This window comes from Plasmodium chabaudi (genome assembly GCF_900002335.3).
Source record: "Plasmodium chabaudi chabaudi strain AS genome assembly, chromosome: 6".
NCBI classification, from domain to species: domain Eukaryota; phylum Apicomplexa; class Aconoidasida; order Haemosporida; family Plasmodiidae; genus Plasmodium; species Plasmodium chabaudi.
Genome location: NC_030106.2, coordinates 806,913 through 831,751, shown reverse-complemented (window position 1 = coordinate 831,751; position 24,839 = coordinate 806,913). Strand labels below are relative to the sequence as shown.

Genomic DNA, 24,839 nt, shown 5'->3' with positions numbered 1-24,839 from the left:
AATGTCCTTTTATTTATAAAAAAAAAAATTAATTAAAATATTTTATCAACATGTTTTCACTATAAAGTTTGACATATATAATGTTTATACAACATACAAATTTGTATATACAATGGTTAAAAAATAAGAAATACTAACAAATTAAAAAAAAAAAAAAAGCTTTTCTTATGTCAATTCTTTTCTCTGTTTTCAAATAAAGGTTTGATCATTTCCAAGCAGTTTGAAAAGATGAAGTTCGTTAAGTTCTCATCACTTTCGTCTACATTGACGCTTACATAAAAAGGAATTTTAAACTTCATACCTGTATAAAAACAGTCAGAAAAAAGATACAATAAAAACAAAATTTATTAAAAATGTGCTATGGTTATGGTCATGGTTATGGTCATGGTTATGGACATGGTCATGGTATGTATTTTCCGCAATTGGTTGTAAATATTTTTTTCGAACCCAAAAGGTTAGCCACATCATTTCCATATGAATGGGGTTCTCCAGCTAAGCAAATTATATTGTCTGCATCAGCCTGTAAATAAAAATAGATCGTTCAAATGTAATAAATTAAAAATAGAAAAATTATTGCCATAAAAATGATCAATCATAATCTATCGATATGTATACATAGCTGTGTTATTTCTAAAACTATGTATGTACATGTTCATATATAGAGAGATATATTCATTTTCTTATACATATTTAATTGGGTATGAAGCTTGTAAATCGTTTAACTCATTGTTGTTATCATTTACTGAAATAAATATTGTCTCTTTAAAATCGATGACACAAAAATATAAATCCAAATAGCCCATATAAATTTTATGAGATCTATAAACATTTACATCATTTTCTTTAATCCCTGTTTCTTGAGAAAAAGCCATACTTGAATTTTTTTTTTCTGAATATTGACAACACTCTGTATTCATTGTAGAAATTTTGTATTTTCTCTCAAAGCAAACAAATTTAAAAAGGAAAAAAAATTATAATCATACCAACACTATTCTATATTTTTAGAAATAAATTTATTATTTTTTTTTTTTTTTAATTTCTACAAAGTTTAATCATAACATATATTATATCATATAAATGAATAGCTTGATAAATTACTAAGTAAAATTATTTTTTCTCTTTATATGCATTGTATATATGGGCCTATTTTCCGAAAATTTTTTCAATTTTTTTAATACATATGTGATCATATTTATTAAATAGAAAAATAAACTAAAAACAATCAAGCATATCGAATTTTTTTTTCCTTTTTTATTTAAAAGTCTTTAATTTTTTTTTTCAAATATATAAGAACAAAATTTGTGTATGACTAATTTGAGCCACCCACAATTTTCCCTTTTTTTTGTTTTTTTTTTCCACAAATTATATAAACCCATCTACCAAAATTAGAACAAAACCGTAACAAAATATTTTTCATTTCAAATTTTCTACATATATTATTTAAAAAAAAATTATATTTATATCTATATGTGAAAATGTGGCTTTACCATATAAGTTGCTATCGCACTTTGAGCGATAAAATTGGATATAGCTATATCAGACTTAATAAAAAAAAATAAATAACTACGACTATTTGTGATAATATTGCCTTATTAAATTATTTAATATTTTAGTTCATGTATAAACAGCAAAACAATTTAGCAATATGTAGCAGAATAATAATTAACAAAAACAAAAAGTGTATGAAACACATGTGGGTATAATCATACACACGTATTTAAATAAATGTTACTATGACTGATCTAATCTTTTTTTATTTTTAATTTTTTTATTCTTAAGAATTTATCGGAATTATTTCTTTATCGTATTAATTGTCTTTATTTACTAAACTCATTATGTATCTTTATTTGCCAAATTTTATTCTTGCTTTTTTCGATTATTTTCTGTTTTGAGTATTATATGCGCCTAGTTAGCAATTTTTACGATATACATTTTTTTTATTAATTTTTTTTTTAAAGGCGATATTTTAGCTCGAAAAGTCAAAAAATTATTAACAGCAAGGAAAAAATATGTAAAAATATAAATAAAAAAATAAGCGAAAATATAGTAAAGAAAATACATGAAAAAATAAGACAACATCCCAAGCAATAAAAAATAATGAGGGAAAAAAAAGGGAATGCAATCGATTTGGAAAACTTAATTAGTGATAATTATTTGGAGTCCTATAATACAGTGACTTTTCAAAAATATGAAAATTTTAATCGATCGGATTATATTTTAACAGCGTCAGGAAATAAAGTATGCAAAGATTCAATATTATGCGGAATGAAAAATATACATATGCTAGGGAAATCAATTATAAAGAATGAAGCTATATTAAGAGGAGATTTAAGTAGCTTATATTTTGGCAAATATGTTATCATTGGATCGAAAACACTCATATGCCCATGTTTCATGCATAATAATGAAAATAGTGTAAATACTTATGATAATAGCAAAATAAATCAAAGTTCATACGTTACTGTAACAATTGGTGATAATGTTTTTATCGGTAATGAATGTATAATTAAAGCGGCCTTTATAGGAAATAATGTCATAATAGGTAATAACTGTGTAATAGGGGAGCGAGTTATTATTAAAGACAATGTAATAATTAAGGATAATACTTTTATTCCTAATGACACTACCATTGCTTCATTCTCAAAATATTCAGGGTACCCTGGAAAATTTGTTAAGGAATTGCCCGAATCTGTGGAACGCATTTTAAAAGACGTTTCACATTTTCACTACCAAAATTTTACTCCCAATGTTACCCCATAATTTTTTTCCTCCATTTTAAATATGATAAAAAACAAATATTTATCTCATAATCATAATTTACTCATTTGCTGAATTATAAATATATATTCATGTATTTTTTCATGTTATTTTCATATATTTTTTCACTATATATACATAATCAGCCATACATAAAATTTTTTTTCTCTCATTTTTTTTCTGAACAATACATAATATTTTCTCGCAATACGTGGGATTTTTTTTAACCGTTTTGACCATATGGAATATTAAAAAAAAATTTTTATTTATCACTTTTTTTTTAATACATTTTATTATATAATTATGCTTATATTATTTTTTTTTTCTCTTTTTTTATGAATTGTTAATAATATTTCTATACCCTGTTAATAAATAATAAATTAATGCTAGCCATTTTTTACTATAATATATATATATACATATTATTTATATATTTTTACTATATATAATATATATATTTTTTTATGGTATTTTCTTTTTTTTGTAAGATGAATATTAAAGTAAACTGAAAAAACACAATAAAATATTTTAATGTTTCCATGACAGTTGTCGCTGTAAAGGATTTTGTTCATAGCAAACTATATAACGTGCTTGACTAAACATATATTCAATTTTGTTAACTTATATATGCATGGTATATAAAATATCACACAATCCGTGAGCATTTTATTTTTTGTAAAGCAAATATTTATTGGCGATAAAAATGCCATAAAATATTAGCTAGCTATGTTTTTCAAAAAATAAACAAGATATACATCCATATGTAAAATACTCATATTTCTTTTGAGTTATAGTCATGCTAAGTATGTATGTTATTCGTGTAAGCATACTTAGCACTACTATATAGCAAAAAAGCAAACACTAATTCAGTCACAATTATCCATACATGTATAGGAGAAATGTATAAATTTTAAATAATTAAAGACAAATAGGCATATGTCAAATATAAAATAATATATTGATATACAAGTATACTAAACAAATGAAGAGGAAAACGCATAGTAAGTACGACGATGATGACGATAAAAAAAAAAGTGATACAAAAAAATATGAACAAGATAGGCGAAAAAGACTAAAAGGGGATGAAAAACATAATGAAAGGAGACATGGGCGAAGAAGTAGCGATCGAAAGGATGATAAAAGAAGAGGAAAAATAAATGATGATAGCATGCATGATGATGCATCATATAATTATAATGATAAAAATAATTATGACAATAGAAGGTCTCCAAGTTATACAAACAGAAGTAGGAGCAGAGAAAGAACTCGAAATCGAAGCCGAGAAAGAGGCAGAAATAGAAGTAGAGGTAGAAGCAGAGATATATCTCCTAATGGTAAACGTTCAGGTAGATATAATGAACAAAATGATAATTTCATTCAATCACATAGTGGAAATTATTCTAAACGTAATACAAAAAAAAGAAGCCTAAGTGGAGCAAGTAGCCAAAGTGATAGCCATAGTAGGCGACACAGTAAATATAGCAATAGATATGGAGATGATAAAAAAATAATAAATCCTTCAAAACTTGATAACAGAAATTATAGTAGAAATCGAAATTATAACCCAAGTGTAAGTAATAGTGTTAGTAGGAAAGGTCCAGCAAATTATTCTCATAATGAATATCAAATGGGAGATGATCAAAATTATTATGAATATTCAAATAATTATAGACAAGGCTCATATTATGATAAAAATGGAAATGACCCCAATAGATCAAGTGCCCATATTTCTGTATCCAACAATCATCCATATGATGATACTATGGAAGATGATAAATATAACGAAGGAAATAATAATAAAAAAAAAAAAAATAAACATGGAAAAAATAATAACAATATGAATACGAATATAACAAATCCAAATCATATACCAATTTATAATAATGGAAATCCAATAGATGGAACTGGTTATGATAAAATTACATCACCAAATAATACTATTAACAATAATGCAGCTAACTATATGCATTATAATAATAATATGTCTCATCCTATGTATATGAATAATACAATTCCTAACGATCCAAATTTTGAATCCAATATGAGTGTCGATGGGAATATATATAATGATCATATGCCCAATCCAATGTCAAGTGGAAATAAATTAATTCCACCTATGAATAATCCAAATCTAATAAACCAACATCAACCAAATATGATGGTCCCTCCCCCACCATCCTCAGATGGAACATTTTATAATAACATGAATATGCCTCATCCTAATTCTAGAAAGCCATTAGTTTTAATACCAAATGATAATCAAATGAAGATGGGTAGCAGTGCTCCAGGTTTTGTGGGTCCTCCTGACTCCATACCAAATCATCCAAACATGATAAACAATATGAGCATGTCAGGTGGAATGAACATGCCAAATGGGTTCAATCCAATGGGAGGAGATAAAGATATGAAGGATCTAAAATTTGAAAATCAAGGATTAAATATGGGTAATAAAAATTTAATGAATAATATACCACCACCTCCAGATTCAGATGTAAAGAAAAATATGATAATGCCACCAAATGCCCCACCATATAATGAAAATAATTTAACAGGACCAGGAAATATGAATAGGTTTGGAAATAATAATGTTAGAAATATAGTTCCACCACCTTATGGTAATATTGTAGATAATAATATGATGAATCCAAATAACAAAAATATATCAAACCCTAATTATATGCCATTAAATATGCAACCTAATATGGCACCAAATGGTATGAATCTACCAAATAATTATTTAAATAATACGGATCCTATGGGTAATCCTACATCTAATATAAATCCTAATGAAATGAACCCAATTTCTGGATTAAATATGTATGATGATAAAAAATATGATAACCCTAATTTTGTTATGATGCAAAATGGAGAAGTAGATGGAATGGGAATGATAAATAATATGCATCCATCAAATGCTATGTTAATAAAAAATTCAGCAAATTATGAAGAAGGTGAAAGAGAGGAATATGATGAAGATGATAGCGAACAAAATGATCATACTAATTTAAATTATCAAAATAAACCTCAACTTACAAGAGAGGAAAAATTAAATGAATGGCTAGAAACACAACTAAATAAACAAACAAATATTGTCCATGATGCAATGCATCTAATTTTGTTAATATCATCCATATCAAAAAAAAATAATACAAAAATAGGAAATAATAAAGTATCTGAAATAGATAGACAAAAAAAAACTCATACTAATCGAATGACACATCTAACAAATTTTTCTGATAACACAGTTTTGAATCATTTGATAGAGAATCTGATCGGTTCAGAAAAAAGTGACAATTTTTTACTTAAAGAAAAGTTATCATATAAATTATTGCAAATAAAAAATATAAATAAAGAAAAGAAAAATGCCGATAATGCTGAGGTTAATCAAAATCTAGATTGTGATGCACAGGAAGATGATACCATGTTGGAAAAATTTAGAGAGTATATTTTATCAAATCATAGAAAAAATAATAAGGGCATAAAAAATGATAATGAAAATGATATAGATCATTATAAACTAGAAACAACAAACAAACTTAACTTGCCAACCAATTTCGATGATCCATTTGATGAGTTTGAAGAAGATACTCAAGAAAATTTATTTGAACCTGTACAAAGTAAAGAAACAGAATCTAAAAAATTTAGTATTGATAAAAGTAACGAAAATAATCAAGATGATGAAGAAAATAAAAATAGTTTTTTCTTAAATATTATGAAATCCAAATTGGGAGGTACGTATTCTATTTTTTCTAAATTTGGCAATAAGGAAAATATACAAGATGAAGAAAAAACGGAAATTGAAAATAACGAAGAAGACACTTTAAACGAGCCAATTCAAAATAACAATAATAACAGTCTTATAGATCAGATAAAAATAAATGATCATGAAATAAATCAAAAACCATTTGACTATAAGCAATATCTAGCATCAATATTAATAAATAAAATATGCAAAAAAAATAATTTTAATTATAAAAATATTTTACTTGATGAACTTTCTAATATATCATCAGACAGTTTATTTTTTTTAAATAATTATAATATTACTTCAGATGATTTTGTTAATTTATATTAAACAAAAAATATGCTTACAAATTTTTATTTAACGACTCTTATATTTGAGACTTTCTTAAATTAGAATACCATAATTATATTTTTTTATATTTATTTGAAAAATAATATATATTTAAAACCCCTTGTTGTTTTTTTTTATGTTTATATATGTACACGAAAACTTTTAATTATAATCAACAATTATTTGAGTTGCTCCAATATGACAACTTATTTTAGAATGAAAATGAAACATATATAATTTATCGAAAATAAAAAACATTGATAAATAAATTCAATAGGTATAGTAAAAATATAAAAAAAAGGTATAACCAAAATTGTAGGAATACATGTAGATACACACGTAATAATAGAAACATAATGCTTCGAACTATTAATCTAAATTATTATTTTTTTTTCGTCTATTTCAAATATTATGGCATTCATCAAGCATATTCCTTTTCATAACTTCTTTTATTTTGTCTGTAGATCTAAAATCTGTTATTATTTCATTACATTTTTGAGATTCATATACGATATTTTCAGAGCTTGCTTCTTTTAACTTATCAACAGCTCTTGCATCTGCATTACTCCTTTCACATATTTGCGCTTCAAAGACTGTTTTTGCCGGAACCTTTTTTACTACATCTTCACCAGCTCTTGCATCTGCATTGCTTCTTTCACATCTTTGTGCCTCAAAGACTGTTTTTGCCGGAACCTTTTTTACTATCGCTTCACCAGCTCTTGCATCTGCATTACTTTTCTCGCACCTTTGTGCTTCAAAGACTGTTTTTGCAGGAACCTTTTTTACAATATCTTCTCCAGCCCTTGCATCTGCATTACTCCTTTCACATATTTGTGCTTCAAAGACTGTTTTTGCCGGAACCTTTTTTACAACCGCTTCACCAGCCCTTGCATCTGCATTACTTTTTTCACACCTTTGTGCTTCAAAGATTGTTTTTGCCGGAACCTTTTTTACAAGATCTTCTCCAGCTCTTGCATCTGCATTGCTTTTTTCACATATTTGCGCTTCAAAGACTGTTTTTGCCGGAACCTTTTTTACAACCGCTTCACCAGCCCTTGCATCTGCATTACTTTTCTCACATCTTTGGGCAACAAAAACTGTTTTTTCCGGAGTCTTTTTTACTAACTCCTCACCAGCCCTTGCATCGGCATTACTTCTTTCACATCTTTGGGCAACGAAAACTGTTTTCACTTGTTTCTTTTCAATAACTCTTTCTGCATCTAAGTTTGAATCATCATTACAATGTGGACTAACATTCACCGATTCAAAAACGGTTTTCGGATTCATATTTTTTGGTGGATCTTCACCATATTTAAAATCCGCTTTCACTTTTTGAACTTTCTCTCCCACAAAAACGGTAATTCTGTGTGAATAATTTTCTTCTGTTAAATAATCGCTTATACTTTTTATTTTATGAGAGACATGATATTTGGGTACAAATCGTCTTATTTTCTTTTCATTTCCATCCTGCATAACTCTATTATTATGATTACAATGATCATTTTCTCGACTTTTAACTCCCCCATGACTATCAAACTTCTTGAATGAATCAGACGTACTTTTCTGTTCTGGTTTCAATTCTGTTGTGTCCTTTTTTTCATTATATATTTTCTTATTTGCATCATCAAAACTTAGTGTATTTTTTTTCAAAGAATTTTTGTCATTCATATTATTATAAATGGGATGACTGTGTGTTTTGTGTATTTCTTTTTTCATAGATCCATGACCATCACGAGTTGGTACTTCTTCAGTTTTGGAATTTTCAACTTTTCCTATTGATGACTTATCAATTTTATTTGTAGATTTCAAATGTAATTTTGTAGGACTATCTACCGATTTTCCCATAATTAAATCTCCAATTCGTTTTGAAGTATCAAACGATTCATTTGGTGAATCACCATGATGTATATCTGATGTTTCTTTTTTTTTTTTTTTTTTGTCAATATTTTTATTTTTTTCTGACTGTTCAGGCAATTTACTCTCGTTAATATCATTGTCATCCACTGATCTCTTCAAATTGTTTTCATCATGTGAATCCATTCTCTTAAATTGTCAAAGAAATTGTCAAAGGAATTGTCGAAGAAATTGTCGAAGAAATTGTCAAAGAAATTGTCGAAGAAATTGCCGAAGAAATTGTCCTTAAGCTTGCTCAAGCCTGTCTATATGCCCAAAAACGGAATCCAAATTTTTTATTGTATCGTTCAGTCAATACGAACACTCCTATATGTGTATATTATTTTTATAATGTTGTGAACTTACTTATTCAATAGTTGCTTTACAAATAAAAACAAACGGAAAATTGACGTGAACTTTATGGAAGGGTATATTCCTCTCTTAATTGTAAATTTAAACGATAAAAAAAATAAAAGGAAAAAAATCAAAAACAAATTTTGTATTTCAATAAAAAAAATATATAAATGAAAATATTAAAAAAATAATGTAAAGAATAAGATAAAAATAATTTTAAAAAAATATCAGTGCATATGTCTGTATTTTATGCAACACTTAAAAGCATATTTTTTTATTTTTATATAACAAAAAAAGAAAAATTAAAAAATATAGAATAAATGAAAAAACAAATTATATATAAATTATTTTTAAATATATAAAAATCTCATTGTCTTAAAAGTAATATTTATTTTGTTTGTCCATATTACATAACAAAAACAACGTTTCCTTTTTTTATAAAAATTCTTATGCATGCTTGCACACAAAAATTATTTAAAAATAATAAAAAAACAAAATTTTTAAATAGAGAAATCGAAAATTATAAAACATAAATAATCTCCAATTCTTTCTAAATAAAAATGGAGATACCATAAAAGCTTGTGTCATATTTATACAAACATTATAGCAGACCCAAAGTTGTTATTTTCCTCGTTTATTCGTTTATTTATTTATTTGTTAATTTACTTATTTTTTTATAAAAAAAAATTGGCATGCTTGTAATTATTATGGGCTTTAAAAGGAGGCGAAAATAAAAGACAAACTGGTTACATGCTGTTAAAGCAGTCCCAATTTTATGTAAAAATTTGTTTAATAATTCCAAGCCAATATATAGGAAATAGCTCATATTTCCAAGCATATATGATCATATATAAACGTGCAAACGCATATTTTTTACTTATACATTCGATATTCATAAATAACGGATTTTTATTTTTTCACAAGAAATGCCCAAAATGGTATTGAATTGGCACTGTCTTATTTTCATATAAATAAATATTAGTAGCACAAAAAAAAACAATTTTTTAACTCCTAATATTTTATTTTTTTGTTTCCTTTCAATGAAAATTCTTAATAGCCATAATAAAAATTTTCTTAAATATGTAGCATGTACATATGGGCAAACCCTTATAAAGCTCGAAAATTAAGTCGGTTTATTTTGTAAATATATGAATCATATATACATACGTGATAATATCAAAGAGTGGAAACCATTTAACATGCACAAATAGGTGGTATTATACAAAAAAAAATTTGGAATAAGACATGTAACATTACAATAATTATGTCTATATATAACTATTTAACCTATTTTGGTTGTTTGATACCAAGAATATTTTAAAGACAATTCAATTCAAATTCATAAAATGTGTCTTATAAGTTTGCCTACATAAGTACACTATGAATGATTATAAACTTTACAACATAGTGCAATTCTTTTTTCCTCTTTCTTAAAAAAATCAGGAGAAATATCTAAACTCCATAAATTTGATTTTTCTGCTATTATTCCATTAACTCGAGCATAATGAATAACACCATTATAAAAATCGGTCGAAGAACACAAACGATAATTATCTTTACATAAGCTTATACTCATAGCTACTTTATAGTCACAAGAATAATGTCCTACATACACAAATTCTGTATCACTAATCCCAGTTATACTAGGAACTAAAAAAGATTTTATTTCTGATATATTTAAATTCCTATTATAATAATATAATTCATCAATGTAACCATTAAAACTTGAATATTTAGAATTTTTACCAATATGTATATCACCTTTTTTTTCTATATTATTATTTTTTAAATTTACAGAATTATCAAATATTCCATTTATATATATTTCTATATTTTTTTCACTTAATTTTATTGCAACATTTGTCCACCTCCTTAATGGAATATATCCAATAGACGATAAACCTTCATTTGAATTATTCTTCCCCAAAATTTTAATAGATAGTCTTGTTATGTGTGGATGTAACAATATCTCGATTTTATCGTCTTCTTCATCACTATAAATGAAAATTTATTTTTAATACATATATAACTGTTGTAATCATATGATTAGTGTGTGCATTTTAAAAAAAAAAAATTATTTTTACATTTGCGAGATTATATTACGAAAATGGCTAGTTGATTGTTCTAGTAAATATATCCAAAATATTCTGAACAAAAAAAAAAAAAAAAATATCCATTTTTTTCACAAATATAAGGTTTTTATAGCTATGTAGAAATATTAAAAAAAATATTTTTTGATCTTTAAAAATACATGGTAAACTCAGTTGCTTTTAATGTATCTGAGGCAGGTACAAATCCAGACATATCTTTAGGGAAATAAAATAAGCGATAAAAATATAAGTTAAAAAAATATGAACATGTCAGAATAGTTTTGTAAAATATATATTGAATATGAACAATGTTACCCCCCAAAAAGGCAGCACTATATCCATGTCCATTAAAACCTGGAGCTGGTCTTATAAATTTATGCATATGATTGTTATTTGAACTATAATCAATTGCATATACATCATCAAATGTCCATTTTCCTATTAACCCCCTATGAATATTATCAGCACTGATCACTGAGCTTGTTCCCCCTAAGCATAGTGTATTGGGAATATAAAAACAATTTTCGAATATTTTTTCAAATTGTGGGGAAAAAGCTATTTCATTTATATAATTAAATGTTGGTTTACTAAATTTTGCTATCTTTATGTTTATAATCAAAAAAAATAAAAAATATATATACTTTCGAAACATTTTTCACTAATCCTGTCTAAGTCTCAAAATAAAAAAAATATAAATAAAATATTCTGAACAGTGCATATATATTTGTATCCCGTGCAGGTAACTTAAATATATTCTTTTTTAAATATAAATAAATTACGACATGCAAACTGTCTTTAAGAGAGTCTAGCCTACTATAGGGACATATGGATACAAATGAAAAGAAAATTTTTAAAATTATATTTTTATCTACTTTATGAATTCATGTTCCTCATACACACAAATTAAAATATGCCTGAACATAATTATGTAGCTGTTTTTCTCGTTTTTTTACTGCCAATTAGTGCCAATATATAAGAGAATGCACACAATAATAGTGACAATAAGTGAAGCAATAAATAAAAGCGAACTTAAGAAATGTTATATCAGTACAACGAATAATCAAATATAACATTTTTAAATTTCAAGCCTACTTATATATAAGTGCAAATATATATACATAATATTGTATTCCTTTTTATGAACAAAATTACTATAAAAAAAAGGTGTCTCCAATTTGTTCTGTACATACACTATCGTATTGTAATATCAATTCCAAAAATGAAAATAAAACATAAGACTAAAAAGTGAAAAATGTAAAATTACAAGATAAAAAATATGGAATAAAAACAAAATACTCATGAATTTTTCACTTTTTTAAATTTTATAAATACTGAAAATTATTTATTGGTATAACGCTTATTTTATTAATTTTTACCATTTATAAATTTCCTTTTTTTTCACTGCCTATATAATATAGAAGATTATGGAATTTCCGAACGATGTCTGGTTCAACAACAAGACATACCAAATAGAAAACCTATACAGAAAAAATCATAGTATCCATTATTATTTAAAAAAAAATGATATAGTTACAGCCTTAGCTGAAATAAGAAAGGGGGTATCTCCTTTTGTAAAAGATGAATGCAATAGAACATCACTAGATATAGCGATCGTATTATTTATGAGAAAGTTTAACGAATTTATTTTTACCTCTCTTATTATAGATTATTTATATAAGACTAAGAGCAAAAGTGAAGAAATACAATATGTATATAATTGTAAAGGTATATTGGAAAAATATGACAATAAGACAGATTATAATGGATATGATATATTTCATAAATGTGATAACAAACATATGGATAATATAGGTATGCGAAAAAATGGCAATTGTAAAATGACAAATGTGAATGACCAGGATGCTAATTTTATAAATTCCATACTTTTGGAAAAAAAAATAAAATATAATTCCCTCATTATAAAGGATTATAATAATATTGAAGATATACCTAATGAAACATATTCTAATAAAAATATTTTTTTTTCATTTCAAAAAATATTAATTTTAAATTTAAGTAAAAATATGAAAGCACAATTAAACGAAATTTTAAGACAAGCCAGAGCTCTTTTATTTTTTATTAAAACCCTAAGCAAAAATATTATATTAAAAAAATCTGCAAAAAATGTAATTAAAGAAGAAATTGAAAAGTTACCTTTCCCCTATTTTTACAATGTAGCTATTCACACACTTTTTAAGTTTTTTTCGCCTGAACGTGTTAAGGTAAAAAAGAAAAAAAAGAAAAACAGCCAAATAGACGAACAAAACAATTACAGTAGTGATAGTAACAACTCCAGTGGTAAGGGTGGACACAATGCAATAAATACATGGGATATAAAAAACCCAGCAGATTCCAGAAAATTAGTTACTAAAATACTTACAAATCAATTAATAGGAAATGAAATTATCATATTTATAGGAACATTTTTTTCATATTTTTCTAATTTAGTTTTTATATTTGGAGAAAAAATATTTCACACAAATTTAATAACATCGCAATATTTACTTCATATGTCTTTTACTTTAGATAATGAATATTTATTTAATGTAATAATTAATAAAAATAATATTTTTAATCAAGCTCAAATATTTGATTGGAATAAATTAATCGACTCTTTGTTACCCCAAAAAGATCTTATGCAAGGATATTATAAACCTTTAATTTATGCTAAGCTATGCAAATCTTTTTTAGATAAAGTAAAGAAGTTTTATCAAAATAAAAAGAAAAAGAAAAATGCAAAGAAAATACAAAAAGATAATTTACAAAACGAACAAATTATATCCCATCAAATTCCCAATCTCCCATATATAAGGCCATCCTCAATACGTAAAACCATCAACACTTTGAAAAAATAATAAACCACCGGTTATATAAATTAAAAGTTGTAGAACAAAAATAAAGTATATATTAATTTTCATATAAAAGAACATACATGTTCATAATATCGAAATTGTGTAAAAATATTTTAATATATACATTAGTAGTATTTTCCACTTTAAGGGCATCATATTTTTGTTAAAATTGTATATTGCATATGCAGGAATATAAGTTTGTTTATTTTTTTTTTTTTTCATCTTTTTTATTTCTTCTGCATTTTTCGCCCTTTTTATTTTCCTCCTATGTAGAAAAAAATTGTTCATTAAAATTTTATCAATTAAGATAAATTATGTAACTATAAAAAAAATTTTTAATTTATGCTTATTTTTAATAGTAATGAAAAATATATTAACAAGGGTGTTACTTTTTTTCCCTTCAACCTGAACTATTTGTGTAATCATATATTTGCTTCCCAATTGGTCATATAAATATGATTATTTTTCTGAATTGTTAATGTAAATATTATTTTTGATTTTATTTTCACTTTATTTCCTGCACTGTTCATAAAATGAATGCGTAAATAGTGAAAAATAAGCTACCTAATAACAAAAGGGGAAAAAATTCTGACTTATTCATAATTTCCAACCAATGGCTAACAGCAAATTCGCGTATGTAAAATTATTTGAAGAAGAAAAAAAAATACTATTGAATTGCTACTTTGTTGTAAGAATAGATGGAAGTGATTTTAAAAAATTTATAAAACAACATGAATATGTTAAGCCAAATGATTTAAGAGGACTAAATTTAATGAACGAATGCGCAATCAGTGTTTTAAAAAATTATGATGAAATAGATTTTTGTTATGGACATTCAGACGAATTTAGTTTTTTATTTAGAAAGTCTACAAAGTTATGGAACAGAAGGCATGATAAAATATTAACTAATGTAGTGTCATATTTTACCTCATCCTTTATATTTAATTGGAAAAAATATTTTCCTAATAAAGAGTTAGTATACCCTCCATCATTCGATGCAAGAATAATTGTATATCCAACTAAGGATGAAATAAAAGATTATTTTTCATGGCGACAAGCTGATTGTCATATAAATACACAATATAATGAATGCTTTTGGAATTTAGTTTTAAAAAGTAATTACACACATGAAGAGGCTTATAAATTTTTATTAACAACTCAGACAAAAGATAAAAACGAATTATTATTTACCCGCTTTAATATTAATTATAATAATCTTCCTGAAATTTTTAGACGAGGTACTATAATAATTCGAAATAAAAATTACAAAAAAAATAATCCTTTAAAAATAAATACAACTCAGCATGTACAGAATGACGAAGAATGGAAAAAACAAATAAATCAACATACCCATATAGAAAATAGTGACATTGATTTATGTCATATATCAAATGTAGACACCAATAATAATTGCGATCCAGATTCTTTAAAGCCATACCCCAATGACCAAAGCAATACTACAGATAAATTTATAACAACTCATGAAAATTTGATTACTGAAACATTTTGGAATAAATATGATTTTGTTTTTAAAAAAAAAAAGGAATTAAAATGTAAAGAATATTCTCATTCATAAAATTCAATTATATGTAGAACAAATAATTATACATAGGGGTACCGACGAAATCAAACTCTATTTTTTAGAGATATAAATAGCTTTTTATTTTCGATATTTGTATTATGTATTTTTTTTTATTTGTCTTTATTTTTTTATTATTCACTTGCAATTTGTTGCATGCTTTTATGTTATGCCAAACGGCTAACAATAAATAAACCATTTAAAACTCTATCCAATAATAATTATTGTAAAAAAAAATTATATTTATTTTTGTCTTACTATATTAGGGACTTGAAGAAATTTACTATCTCCCTTTATATTTTCATATACATATCATTCTTAAGACATAAATAATTATTTACAATTATTTAAATTAAAAATATTTTTGCTATATATATGAATATTATTTTAAGATATATTATACCAAAGCACTTAGTTTAAAGACATATACAATTTTTAATACTTCTTTATTACAGCAATAATAAAAAAAAAATATGACATACCCGGAGAATAATTGCATATAAATGCACGTATTTTCCCATTTTATAAATTTGTATTATTTATATTAAAAAAAAAATAATAATAATAAAAAATAATTAAAAAAAAAGATAGAGTAACAACTGACCAAATACAAAGACAATAATGGCAACATAATAGTTGAGATATTAATTATGGAAATATAAAATTTTTTTATTTATTTGGTCTTAATGTTTGTATTTCATTCTGTATTCCTTTTGTATATATTTTCGTCTTTTCTCATTTAATGAAATATTCTTATGAAAAAATTAATATTCTAATTTTTTATTTATTGTAACTTTTTTAATTTTTTTTTTGTTATTTTCCCTTTTCTCCCTTTTCAATTTATTTCCTAAAATGAGTTGCTTAAATGTTGCCCGTCCTCCTATCCCTATAAATGATAGACTAAAGTACCCATATGCCCATATAAACAATAAATATAAATTAATAAAAAATAAATATACATAATTAAATTTGCAGTTTTTTATGTTAAACTATTTATGTAATTATTTTTTACTTTTTTTATGAGAGTATCTTCTACACTATTGTGTGCAAACATTCGGTATTGCATTATTGTTCTATACTTTTCTTATTTCAGCAAACCAGCAGGGAAACCAACAGATTATGATGGTTTTAATTTTTTACAAGTATTTTTAAAACACCATTTGTCTTTCCCCTTACTATACACATGTTGTGCATGTATAGAAGTTTTTTTTCTAACTTGGCAAATTTTAAAATTTTCTTTTTTTTTATAACTAGTTCTATGGAGAGACTAAAGAAAAACCATTTAAAAGCTCAATAAGAAACATTGATCACAAAAATAAAAATTCTATTTTTGATTTACCCATAGCTGACCAGACAGGTAAAACCGTTATTTGTTCCCTAATTTTTTTATTTTATTTGTTTACTTATTTGAGAATTTTTTCTGAACTGCCTAATGTAACAGATCATGCCAAAGCTAACACTCCAAAAATGCAAAGAACATCTCGAAGAATTAATCAGCATCCTTCTTATCATATAAATAAAATATTTCAAGGTGACGACTCAAATACACCCAATAAAAAATACGGAAAAAAAATTCACCCAGACATAAGAAATCTTTATATATTTACCAAGTTAGCCAAAAATATCAACTAAATAATTACCTTAAAATAAAAACCCGAAACAATGCAATTTTCGAATAAACTTTATATGTCTTTTCACTTGTTTATTCCATAATTTTATAATTTTATTTATGTACATGCTTTCTCGCCACCCTTTTCAACGCCTATATTCCAAGTCAAAGCAATTATGAAAGCGAAAAAAAAAGGTTTGAAAAAAATGAAAAAAAAAATATGCACAATTAATAAAAATAGTCAATTTTTGCCTGAATTGTACATAATATTATCATCATTTTTTTAGCTCCAAAAAGATAAGCGAATATAGTTTAAATAGAAATCCTTGTAAGTGGGGAGTAGACGTTTTCAGATATGATTTACCTCCTCCTAAAAAATTATATAGGCATGTGAATAATTTATCTGTAAGGCAAATAACCATACAAAAAATAGCTAGCTACATGCACGCTCAATGATATTGTCATTATTTTTTTTTTTTTTTTGTAGACCTGTCTAGTACCGTATAAAAGTGAAGATTCATATATTCAAAAACCCAACAAAACACATTATGTTACCCAATTAGAGGTTTTTAAATTAAAAATAAAAATAAACCAATATGTGCATAACATTTTTTCATCTCCTTTATATATTTCATTAACTTCTCAAATTTTCAAAGAAATCTTTATGTCCTAAAGAAAATGTAGTTATTCCGAATTCCAGTAAAAAACTTATCCCCATTCAAGGATCTAAACTTGAGGTATCCATAAAATGTGTGTGCATTTTTAATTACCAATTTATTTTTTTCTCACACATATAGTATACAACTTTTTCCGATTTCTATTTTTCCATTTGTTTTTAAATTCAGATGAACTGCATTCCAAGAGATCAAGAAATAAAAAGGGTCAAACAAAATTTATCTTCTAATCGTGGAAATTTAAACGTTAACTCTTTACAAAAAAATAAAACCTATTTATAATAGGCATCCAATTTATTTCAACCCATACATACGACACGCATATATATACGTGGTAATGACTTTCTTTTTTTTTGCAGGCAGATCTAACTCCCCTTATGGAGAGCCCTAAAAAATCCTGTCATATAAATAACGAAAACAGAAACAAAATTTGTTCCGTTTCTTTTAATTGTAAATTTGGCTACCATTTTAAAAGCATATGCAATGTCTTAATTTCATGTTTCCATTACTTGTTTATATTTATAGAAATACATTTTTATTTTTTTTTTTTCAGATGGCAGAACAATATCACCATATAGGTCAGGAAAAAGGATAGGATATCCAAATAGCCGAAGCGAAAATTCGATATTTTTATTTTAAACAATATAAAAGTAAAAGAATATACATTAAAAATATTTTACACCCATGGCTATTTATTCTTTTGTTTTTTTGCTATTATTATTTATGAAAATTTATTGAAAAAAAATTGCATAAATTATTCATATACATAAAATGGTTACACTATTAGAAAACTTTTTTTTTTCTTAACTTATGTTAATATAATTAAAAAATGAGAAGAAGAAGTTGAATTCGTTTTATTATTTGATGTATAATTGGAATATGCACCTTTAGGTTGCTGTAGCATGTTTTAACACTAAAAAGTTGAAAAATAAAAAATTTATTTTAAAAAAACAAACACAAAAATGGAATCACATATCAGTGAAGAATAACATTAGACAACAAACTAGATCCAAATTTTTTTGGATAAACATCAAACCCTCTTAAATCTATAATTTTTTTTTTTTTTGGAGCTATAATATTATAAATATGTTTACATATAGAACAACATTTTTTTTGAAACTTTGTCAATTTTACTGGTTCTTCATATTTATGTTCATAAATTGATGTATAATTTGGATCACCATGTTTTTTAACAACTGGAATAGCAAAATGTTTAGTGCATAAATGGCTAATGTCTAGACAATTACATGCATCTATGTGTTCAGGTTTTACTTCATCATCATATATAGTTTTAACTGAATCTGTATATGTAGGCAAGGAAATATTTGAATATGATTTTTTTTCGTTTAAATATATGCTTTCTTTATTTCTTTCAGTCTCATCATGTTCATATAATTCTTCTGGTGTATCATAATTATCATCTTTTTCGGGACATGTTTTTGGATAGAGGTGTGAACCTTCATAGGTACTTAATTGTGGGGGTATTAATTTATGATTAACAAAAATGGAAAAAGAACAAAATGGAGGTACAGATGCATCACTACATGGTCCTTCAATATCATCAATCCAAAATCCAGGACAAGCAATCAAAGTAGCTAAGCATTGAGGAAAACAAACAGACATCGTTTCAGCAACTTTTAAACCTATTGGTAACCAACATATAGGAAATAAAGATGCACAATACATTCCTAAATATGCCATTGCACATATTCTATATTGTGTATTAGATGTTTTTCCAATTTTTGATGAATATTTTGATGGAAAACTAGCTATAATTCCATTCATAGTAGAATCTGTTACATCTGCTGTTATAAATTCTGCTGCTGTTATTGGATATAAAATGGAACCCAAACAATTCTTACCAGTAACCATAGGTAAACATGGTAATGGCCTATTAATCCATATTGGTGGAGGTATTAATGGAGGAACAATATCAACAACAGAACTTGCAACAGATTGTATAAGCCCCTTAACCATTGTTAAACTTTGTAATAACATATTTGCCAAACCAGGTTCTTTAGAAGATTCAAGTGTTTCTACATTTTCTAAAGATTCTTTCATCAATTTACTTAAATTGTTTCCATAACTAGATCTTATAGGACCTCCTGGATATTCAATCTGCTCCACTATGTCATTATTATTATTAATATTTTTATTGCCTATCCTTTCTTTTCTATTATTTCGAAGTTCATTATTTTTAATTCTACTATGACTTATATTATCACAATGTGGGTATAACTCGTTTTTTTTTTTTTTTTTTTGTAAAAACTTATTTCCATATTCTTTACTCATAACCTTTTCCATCAAAAATGTATAACCATCTATATCAAAATGGCTTAATGCTGATTTATATAATTCTAAAAATGTTTCTTTAGTTAAGTTTCGTTTTTTTAGTGCTCCCTTCAAATTATTAAAAGGTTTTACATTTATTTTGTTATCTTCACCATTTATATATTCATATAATTCCATCGGATTTGGCAACAAACTTAGATTATCTAAGTCCACATCAAAATAATTATCCTCGCCATTTTTTGTAACATCATTTTCGTCCCCAACAGGAATATTCTTTTCTTCCGATTTATGAAGGACGAAAAAAATAAAAACAAAAATAAAAATATAAGGTAAATGCATATATGCCATTCTAATAAATTCAATGAACAAACATAAGTAGGCTGTCCAAACTTATTAATTATTCTCTAACTATACAATTATAAATTTATAAAATAAGTAATTGTAAATCTAAACATGAACAATGTCTTTTTTCTTCGGGACAGTGAACTAGCTAATCGTACTTACGAAATTATAAAAAATTAAAAACTGAAAAATAACAAAATTAAAAACAAAAAAATAATCATTAATTTTTTATCCTAAACAAGTATATTCTTATTATATATACAAGCCCATGCCCATACTTTTTTTTTATTTTTTTAAAGTCGTGTGCGCAAATTGCTCAAAGACCGCGACGTGCCAGTCATTTGTCCATCTATTCGTTAATCCATTTTTTAAGAAACCCTTATTAATTTATATCTTAGGAAAAGTAAACTTTAATCAGTGGAAATGCAAATAATAAAAATTTTTCCAACATTTCCAGCATTTCCAACATTTCCAACATTTCCAGCATTTCCAGCATTTCCAACATTTCCAGCATTTTCAACATTTTCAACATTTTCGTATTTCATATAAAGACCAAACATTTGGGTAAATGTTTATGCATATTTGCATACTTTGAAATGTTATACAAAAAAATAAATAAGTGATATAGGAAATGAACTTAAATAAATCGCATGCAAAGAGTAAAAAAAAAAATAAAAGCTATATTAAAATGGTATGCATATATATGTACATGCAAATGACTAGACTATACAATGTAATAGCCGTTGTAATGTTTCATTTTTTAAGTGGATATCCAATTATTCATAGGGTGGAGGGGCTGTTTTATTATACCCAACATCCGATTCTTTCCATATTCCAAAGCTGAGCATCTTTTTATAGTCAGTATCTAAAGCAGGAAAAACTAAGGACACACAATACACGCCCCAAACCAAAAGCCAAGGAGTTAGTCTCGACCTAAAAAGAGTTGAAAATTTCGCAATCATTTGTAATCGTTTGCAATCGTTTGCAAATATTTTATACAAATGGCATGTACTTCCTTTGCCCACCAAATGTGACAAAGATGAAGTCGAAAAAGGAGGAAGCGTGGTCCAATTCATTTCGTAACGTAATTATACTTTTTCATTTTTGTATTGCAAATGTTTCTTACCCAACTTGCAAGCAGCCATATCTTCTTCGAATGTTGAAATTCTTCGTGCTCATCCAAATTTTTGCATATACTGCCTTCGACATTTTTACATTCAAGCTTGTAATACCATCAAAGGTGTATAAAATAGTTGGAAAAACGTAAAAAAAGGTAAATCAAAAAATATGGCAAAATTTCCTGTATGTTAATATTTAATTATTTTTGATTTTTTAGTTTTTGTTTTTTTATCACTCTATGCATACAATGTAGTGCCGCACATGTATTACTATTATTGCATAGTTTTGTTTATTTGCTTTGTTGATTTTGTATATTTACTTTGCTTTGTTCGCAATTGCCCTTAAAAATAATTCCAGGGACTGTTTAATATATGGAAAAATATAATAACTTATTTTTATTTTATTTTTTTTACGATAAATGGTGAATAATAAATTTGTTTATACATATTTATGTACACGTAATTATCAAGCGGGTAAAATAATTGGGCCTGCATTGCGCGTATATGTATGCATATATGTATGTATATTTTATTTTATTTTTTTTATTATGCATAATGCCGTATTACAGCCCACGCAGGGTAACATAAAAACGTGATAATTATGCAAAAAAATTAAATAAATTAAAAATAAAGAAAGGAAAAAAATTATATTTATTCCTTTTGCCTATTCGCTGTTTTATTATTCGATTTTTTATTCGTCATTATAAAGTATAATATAAAATATGCGAAAACGCTGATAAATATAGTATGAACTTTATATACGCCAAATTAAATAGTAACAATAAAATATATAGCAAAACAAATGAAAACAAAAATTATATAATATATACCTACTTACTTTTCAAACTGATAAATAACAATCTTTGATATGCACATACTGAAATGGTATAACAAGTTGAGAAACGAACTGAATCCAAATTGCATACAAAAACTTTTCAAATGCTTTAACCTGGTAAGCTATACAATTACTTAACGAATCAAAAATATAAAAACAAAGTTGATCATGAAAAACTTATTTGTCGAACAAAATGTTGATACAGAAAAAGTTCCAGAAAATAAAGTGAATATAAATACGGATAAAATTATTTATAAAATCAAAAAAAAAATTCGAAAAAAAAAAGAAAATGGTTATAATCCAAATTTAAATCTGCTACCACATAACAAAGAAATATTATTATCTAAAGATTTTCCTAATCCTAAAAATATTCAAAATAAAAAACTTAAAAATAAAATATCAACGGATGTCAAACTTGCAATATTATCATCAAAAAAAATTCTAACCAATGCCCAATTTAACAACATAAATGATCATGGCTATATTAAATTGACTAGCCATAAAAATGATAAAAACGTCGAAAAAAAAAAACAGACCCATACTCAAAACGTCGAAAAAAAAAAACAGACCCATACTCAAAACTTCTCAAACAATGACACAGATGGAAACCTTATTAATTTAAGTAAACAAAAGGGAGAACTAAAAATTGTAGAACCCAAAACATTAAATGATGAAGATGCTTTAGGAAATAGTTCAATCAAAGTTAGCCAAAAATATATATATGAAAATGCAGATGTAGGAACACAAAAAAAAGTATTTGATCTACATCTAAATTTAGGACCATATAAATGTAATTATTCGAGAAATGGTAAATATTTATTAGTAACAGGAGAAAAAGGACATATAAGTTTGTTAGATACACATAATATGGAATCATTATGTGAATTAGATGTAAATGAAACTGTTAGATGTAATACCATATTTCATAATCACAAATTATTTGCGGTTGGACAAAAAAAATACATCTATATTTATGATAATACAGGAATTGAAGTTAATTGTATAAAAGACATTTTATATCCTTCCCAATTAGAATTTTTACCATATCATTTTTTACTTGCATCTATTGGTGATTTAGGAGAATTAGTATATCAAGATATATCCGTTGGAAATATTGTTACACGAAAAAAAACAAAAAGAGGACCATGCTCAATTATGAAACAAAATAAACATGATGCTATTATATATCTAGGTCATAAGAATGGGCATGTAACATTATGGTCACCAAATATGGATAAAAGCGTTTGTGATATATTTTGTCATTATACTCCCATATCAGCTATTGGAATATTTGATAATTATTTAATTACATCATCGTTAGATTGTACCTACAAATTATGGGATATTAGAAAACTTGAATATATCAACACATTTAAATCCCATAACATTATAAATAATATCGATATCAGTGATACTTCTTTAGTTGCATTTACTATGAATAGCCATTTTAGAACATATAAAAACTTTTTTACAAAACCAGAGTTATATTTAACTCATAATACTTATGGTGATAAAATAAATTCAATAGCTTTTCAACCCTTTGAAGATATATGTTGTGCAGGTTTAAAATATTCGATAAAATCTTTTATTGTCCCAGGAGCTGGACTAGCTAATATTGATACATTTGTTAATAATCCATATGAAACTAAAAAACAAACTAAAGAAAATGAAATTCGACAATTACTTGATAAACTACCTCCTGAAACTATTCACTTTAAACAAAACCAAATCGGAAAAATCAACCCACACCTTACCCTGGATCATACACAAAAAAATTCATCTAACCAAGTTAACACTATTCATACTGGACGATCCAAAAATAAAAATATCTCACTCAATAGACATACAAAAAACAAAGTACAATTTCCTAAAAACGTAGCAGCATCACAAAATAATGGCAAAAAAAATAAAAATAAAAAAAAACGAAAAAAAAATTAAGTCATAAATAGAGAGCATAAACAGAGCACTGTAACTCTCCTGACTTAGCATATCAATTTTTTTTTAATTTGAAAAAAAAAATAATTCACAAAACTTATCAACCTATGAAAGGGACACATACATATTGTTATATGTCCTGTCCCTAAATTCGTATATTAATCATATTTTATTTGATAAAATAGTGAGCTTATTTTTAAGCTATACATAATACAAATTTTTTTTTTACTGTTTTGTTTTATTTTATTTTTAATTAACTAATTAGCATTCCTTCTTATGTCTTTAATAATTTGTCCATATGTTTTTTTCTTTTCCTTGTTTTCATCAAACTTGTATACCACCTATTTATGCATATATGTATATGCATTACAAACTTATACATATTTTTAATTAGCTTGATATTTAATTCGCAATTATTTGCATTCCCTTCAAAG

General features: G+C 25.5%; 11 protein-coding genes across 11 annotated transcripts; 6 read left to right on the top strand and 5 right to left on the bottom strand.

The window, feature by feature from the left end:
• Positions 1 to 170: 170 nt before the first annotated feature.
• PCHAS_0622800 (proteasome assembly chaperone 4, putative) lies at positions 171 to 917 on the bottom strand (the record flags this gene model as incomplete). The annotated part of the gene is made up of 3 exons (XM_731240.2): positions 171 to 301; positions 448 to 520; positions 687 to 917. 3 exons carry the CDS (start codon positions 915 to 917, stop codon positions 171 to 173), a joined length of 435 nt encoding a protein of 144 aa, XP_736333.2.
• A 1,180-nt stretch (positions 918 to 2,097) lies between these two features.
• PCHAS_0622700 (dynactin subunit 5, putative) lies at positions 2,098 to 2,760 on the top strand (the record flags this gene model as incomplete). The annotated part of the gene is made up of 1 exon (XM_728327.2): positions 2,098 to 2,760. The coding sequence occupies one exon, from the start codon at positions 2,098 to 2,100 to the stop codon at positions 2,758 to 2,760; it is 663 nt and encodes a 220-aa protein (XP_733420.2).
• Positions 2,761 to 3,739: 979 nt separating this feature from the next.
• On the top strand, positions 3,740 to 6,832 carry PCHAS_0622600 (conserved Plasmodium protein, unknown function; the record flags this gene model as incomplete). Its single annotated transcript, XM_740709.2, has 1 exon — positions 3,740 to 6,832. The coding sequence occupies one exon, from the start codon at positions 3,740 to 3,742 to the stop codon at positions 6,830 to 6,832; it is 3,093 nt and encodes a 1,030-aa protein (XP_745802.2).
• A 402-nt stretch (positions 6,833 to 7,234) lies between these two features.
• PCHAS_0622500 (conserved protein, unknown function) lies at positions 7,235 to 8,872 on the bottom strand (the record flags this gene model as incomplete). Its single annotated transcript, XM_016797547.1, has 1 exon — positions 7,235 to 8,872. One exon carries the CDS (start codon positions 8,870 to 8,872, stop codon positions 7,235 to 7,237), a length of 1,638 nt encoding a protein of 545 aa, XP_016653488.1.
• Positions 8,873 to 10,457: 1,585 nt separating this feature from the next.
• Positions 10,458 to 11,821, bottom strand: PCHAS_0622400 (conserved Plasmodium protein, unknown function; the record flags this gene model as incomplete). Its single annotated transcript, XM_016797546.1, has 4 exons — positions 10,458 to 11,073; positions 11,164 to 11,226; positions 11,331 to 11,385; positions 11,485 to 11,821. The coding sequence occupies 4 exons, from the start codon at positions 11,819 to 11,821 to the stop codon at positions 10,458 to 10,460; spliced, it is 1,071 nt and encodes a 356-aa protein (XP_016653487.1).
• Positions 11,822 to 12,593: 772 nt separating this feature from the next.
• PCHAS_0622300 (protein CPH1, putative) lies at positions 12,594 to 14,024 on the top strand (the record flags this gene model as incomplete). The annotated part of the gene is made up of 1 exon (XM_016797545.1): positions 12,594 to 14,024. One exon carries the CDS (start codon positions 12,594 to 12,596, stop codon positions 14,022 to 14,024), a length of 1,431 nt encoding a protein of 476 aa, XP_016653486.1.
• A 610-nt stretch (positions 14,025 to 14,634) lies between these two features.
• Positions 14,635 to 15,597, top strand: PCHAS_0622200 (tRNAHis guanylyltransferase, putative; the record flags this gene model as incomplete). Its single annotated transcript, XM_016797544.1, has 1 exon — positions 14,635 to 15,597. The coding sequence occupies one exon, from the start codon at positions 14,635 to 14,637 to the stop codon at positions 15,595 to 15,597; it is 963 nt and encodes a 320-aa protein (XP_016653485.1).
• Positions 15,598 to 16,452: 855 nt separating this feature from the next.
• Positions 16,453 to 18,522, top strand: PCHAS_0622100 (conserved protein, unknown function; the record flags this gene model as incomplete). Its single annotated transcript, XM_016797543.1, has 11 exons — positions 16,453 to 16,505; positions 16,694 to 16,742; positions 16,855 to 16,957; positions 17,042 to 17,210; positions 17,375 to 17,404; positions 17,497 to 17,614; positions 17,697 to 17,774; positions 17,866 to 17,946; positions 18,055 to 18,129; positions 18,243 to 18,333; positions 18,437 to 18,522. 11 exons carry the CDS (start codon positions 16,453 to 16,455, stop codon positions 18,520 to 18,522), a joined length of 933 nt encoding a protein of 310 aa, XP_016653484.1.
• A 336-nt stretch (positions 18,523 to 18,858) lies between these two features.
• On the bottom strand, positions 18,859 to 20,523 carry PCHAS_0622000 (conserved protein, unknown function; the record flags this gene model as incomplete). Its single annotated transcript, XM_728272.2, has 1 exon — positions 18,859 to 20,523. The coding sequence occupies one exon, from the start codon at positions 20,521 to 20,523 to the stop codon at positions 18,859 to 18,861; it is 1,665 nt and encodes a 554-aa protein (XP_733365.2).
• A 770-nt stretch (positions 20,524 to 21,293) lies between these two features.
• PCHAS_0621900 (conserved protein, unknown function) lies at positions 21,294 to 21,726 on the bottom strand (the record flags this gene model as incomplete). Its single annotated transcript, XM_016797542.1, has 2 exons — positions 21,294 to 21,450; positions 21,644 to 21,726. The coding sequence occupies 2 exons, from the start codon at positions 21,724 to 21,726 to the stop codon at positions 21,294 to 21,296; spliced, it is 240 nt and encodes a 79-aa protein (XP_016653483.1).
• A 912-nt stretch (positions 21,727 to 22,638) lies between these two features.
• Positions 22,639 to 24,408, top strand: PCHAS_0621800 (U3 small nucleolar RNA-associated protein 7, putative; the record flags this gene model as incomplete). The annotated part of the gene is made up of 1 exon (XM_737049.2): positions 22,639 to 24,408. One exon carries the CDS (start codon positions 22,639 to 22,641, stop codon positions 24,406 to 24,408), a length of 1,770 nt encoding a protein of 589 aa, XP_742142.2.
• Positions 24,409 to 24,839: the final 431 nt, after the last annotated feature.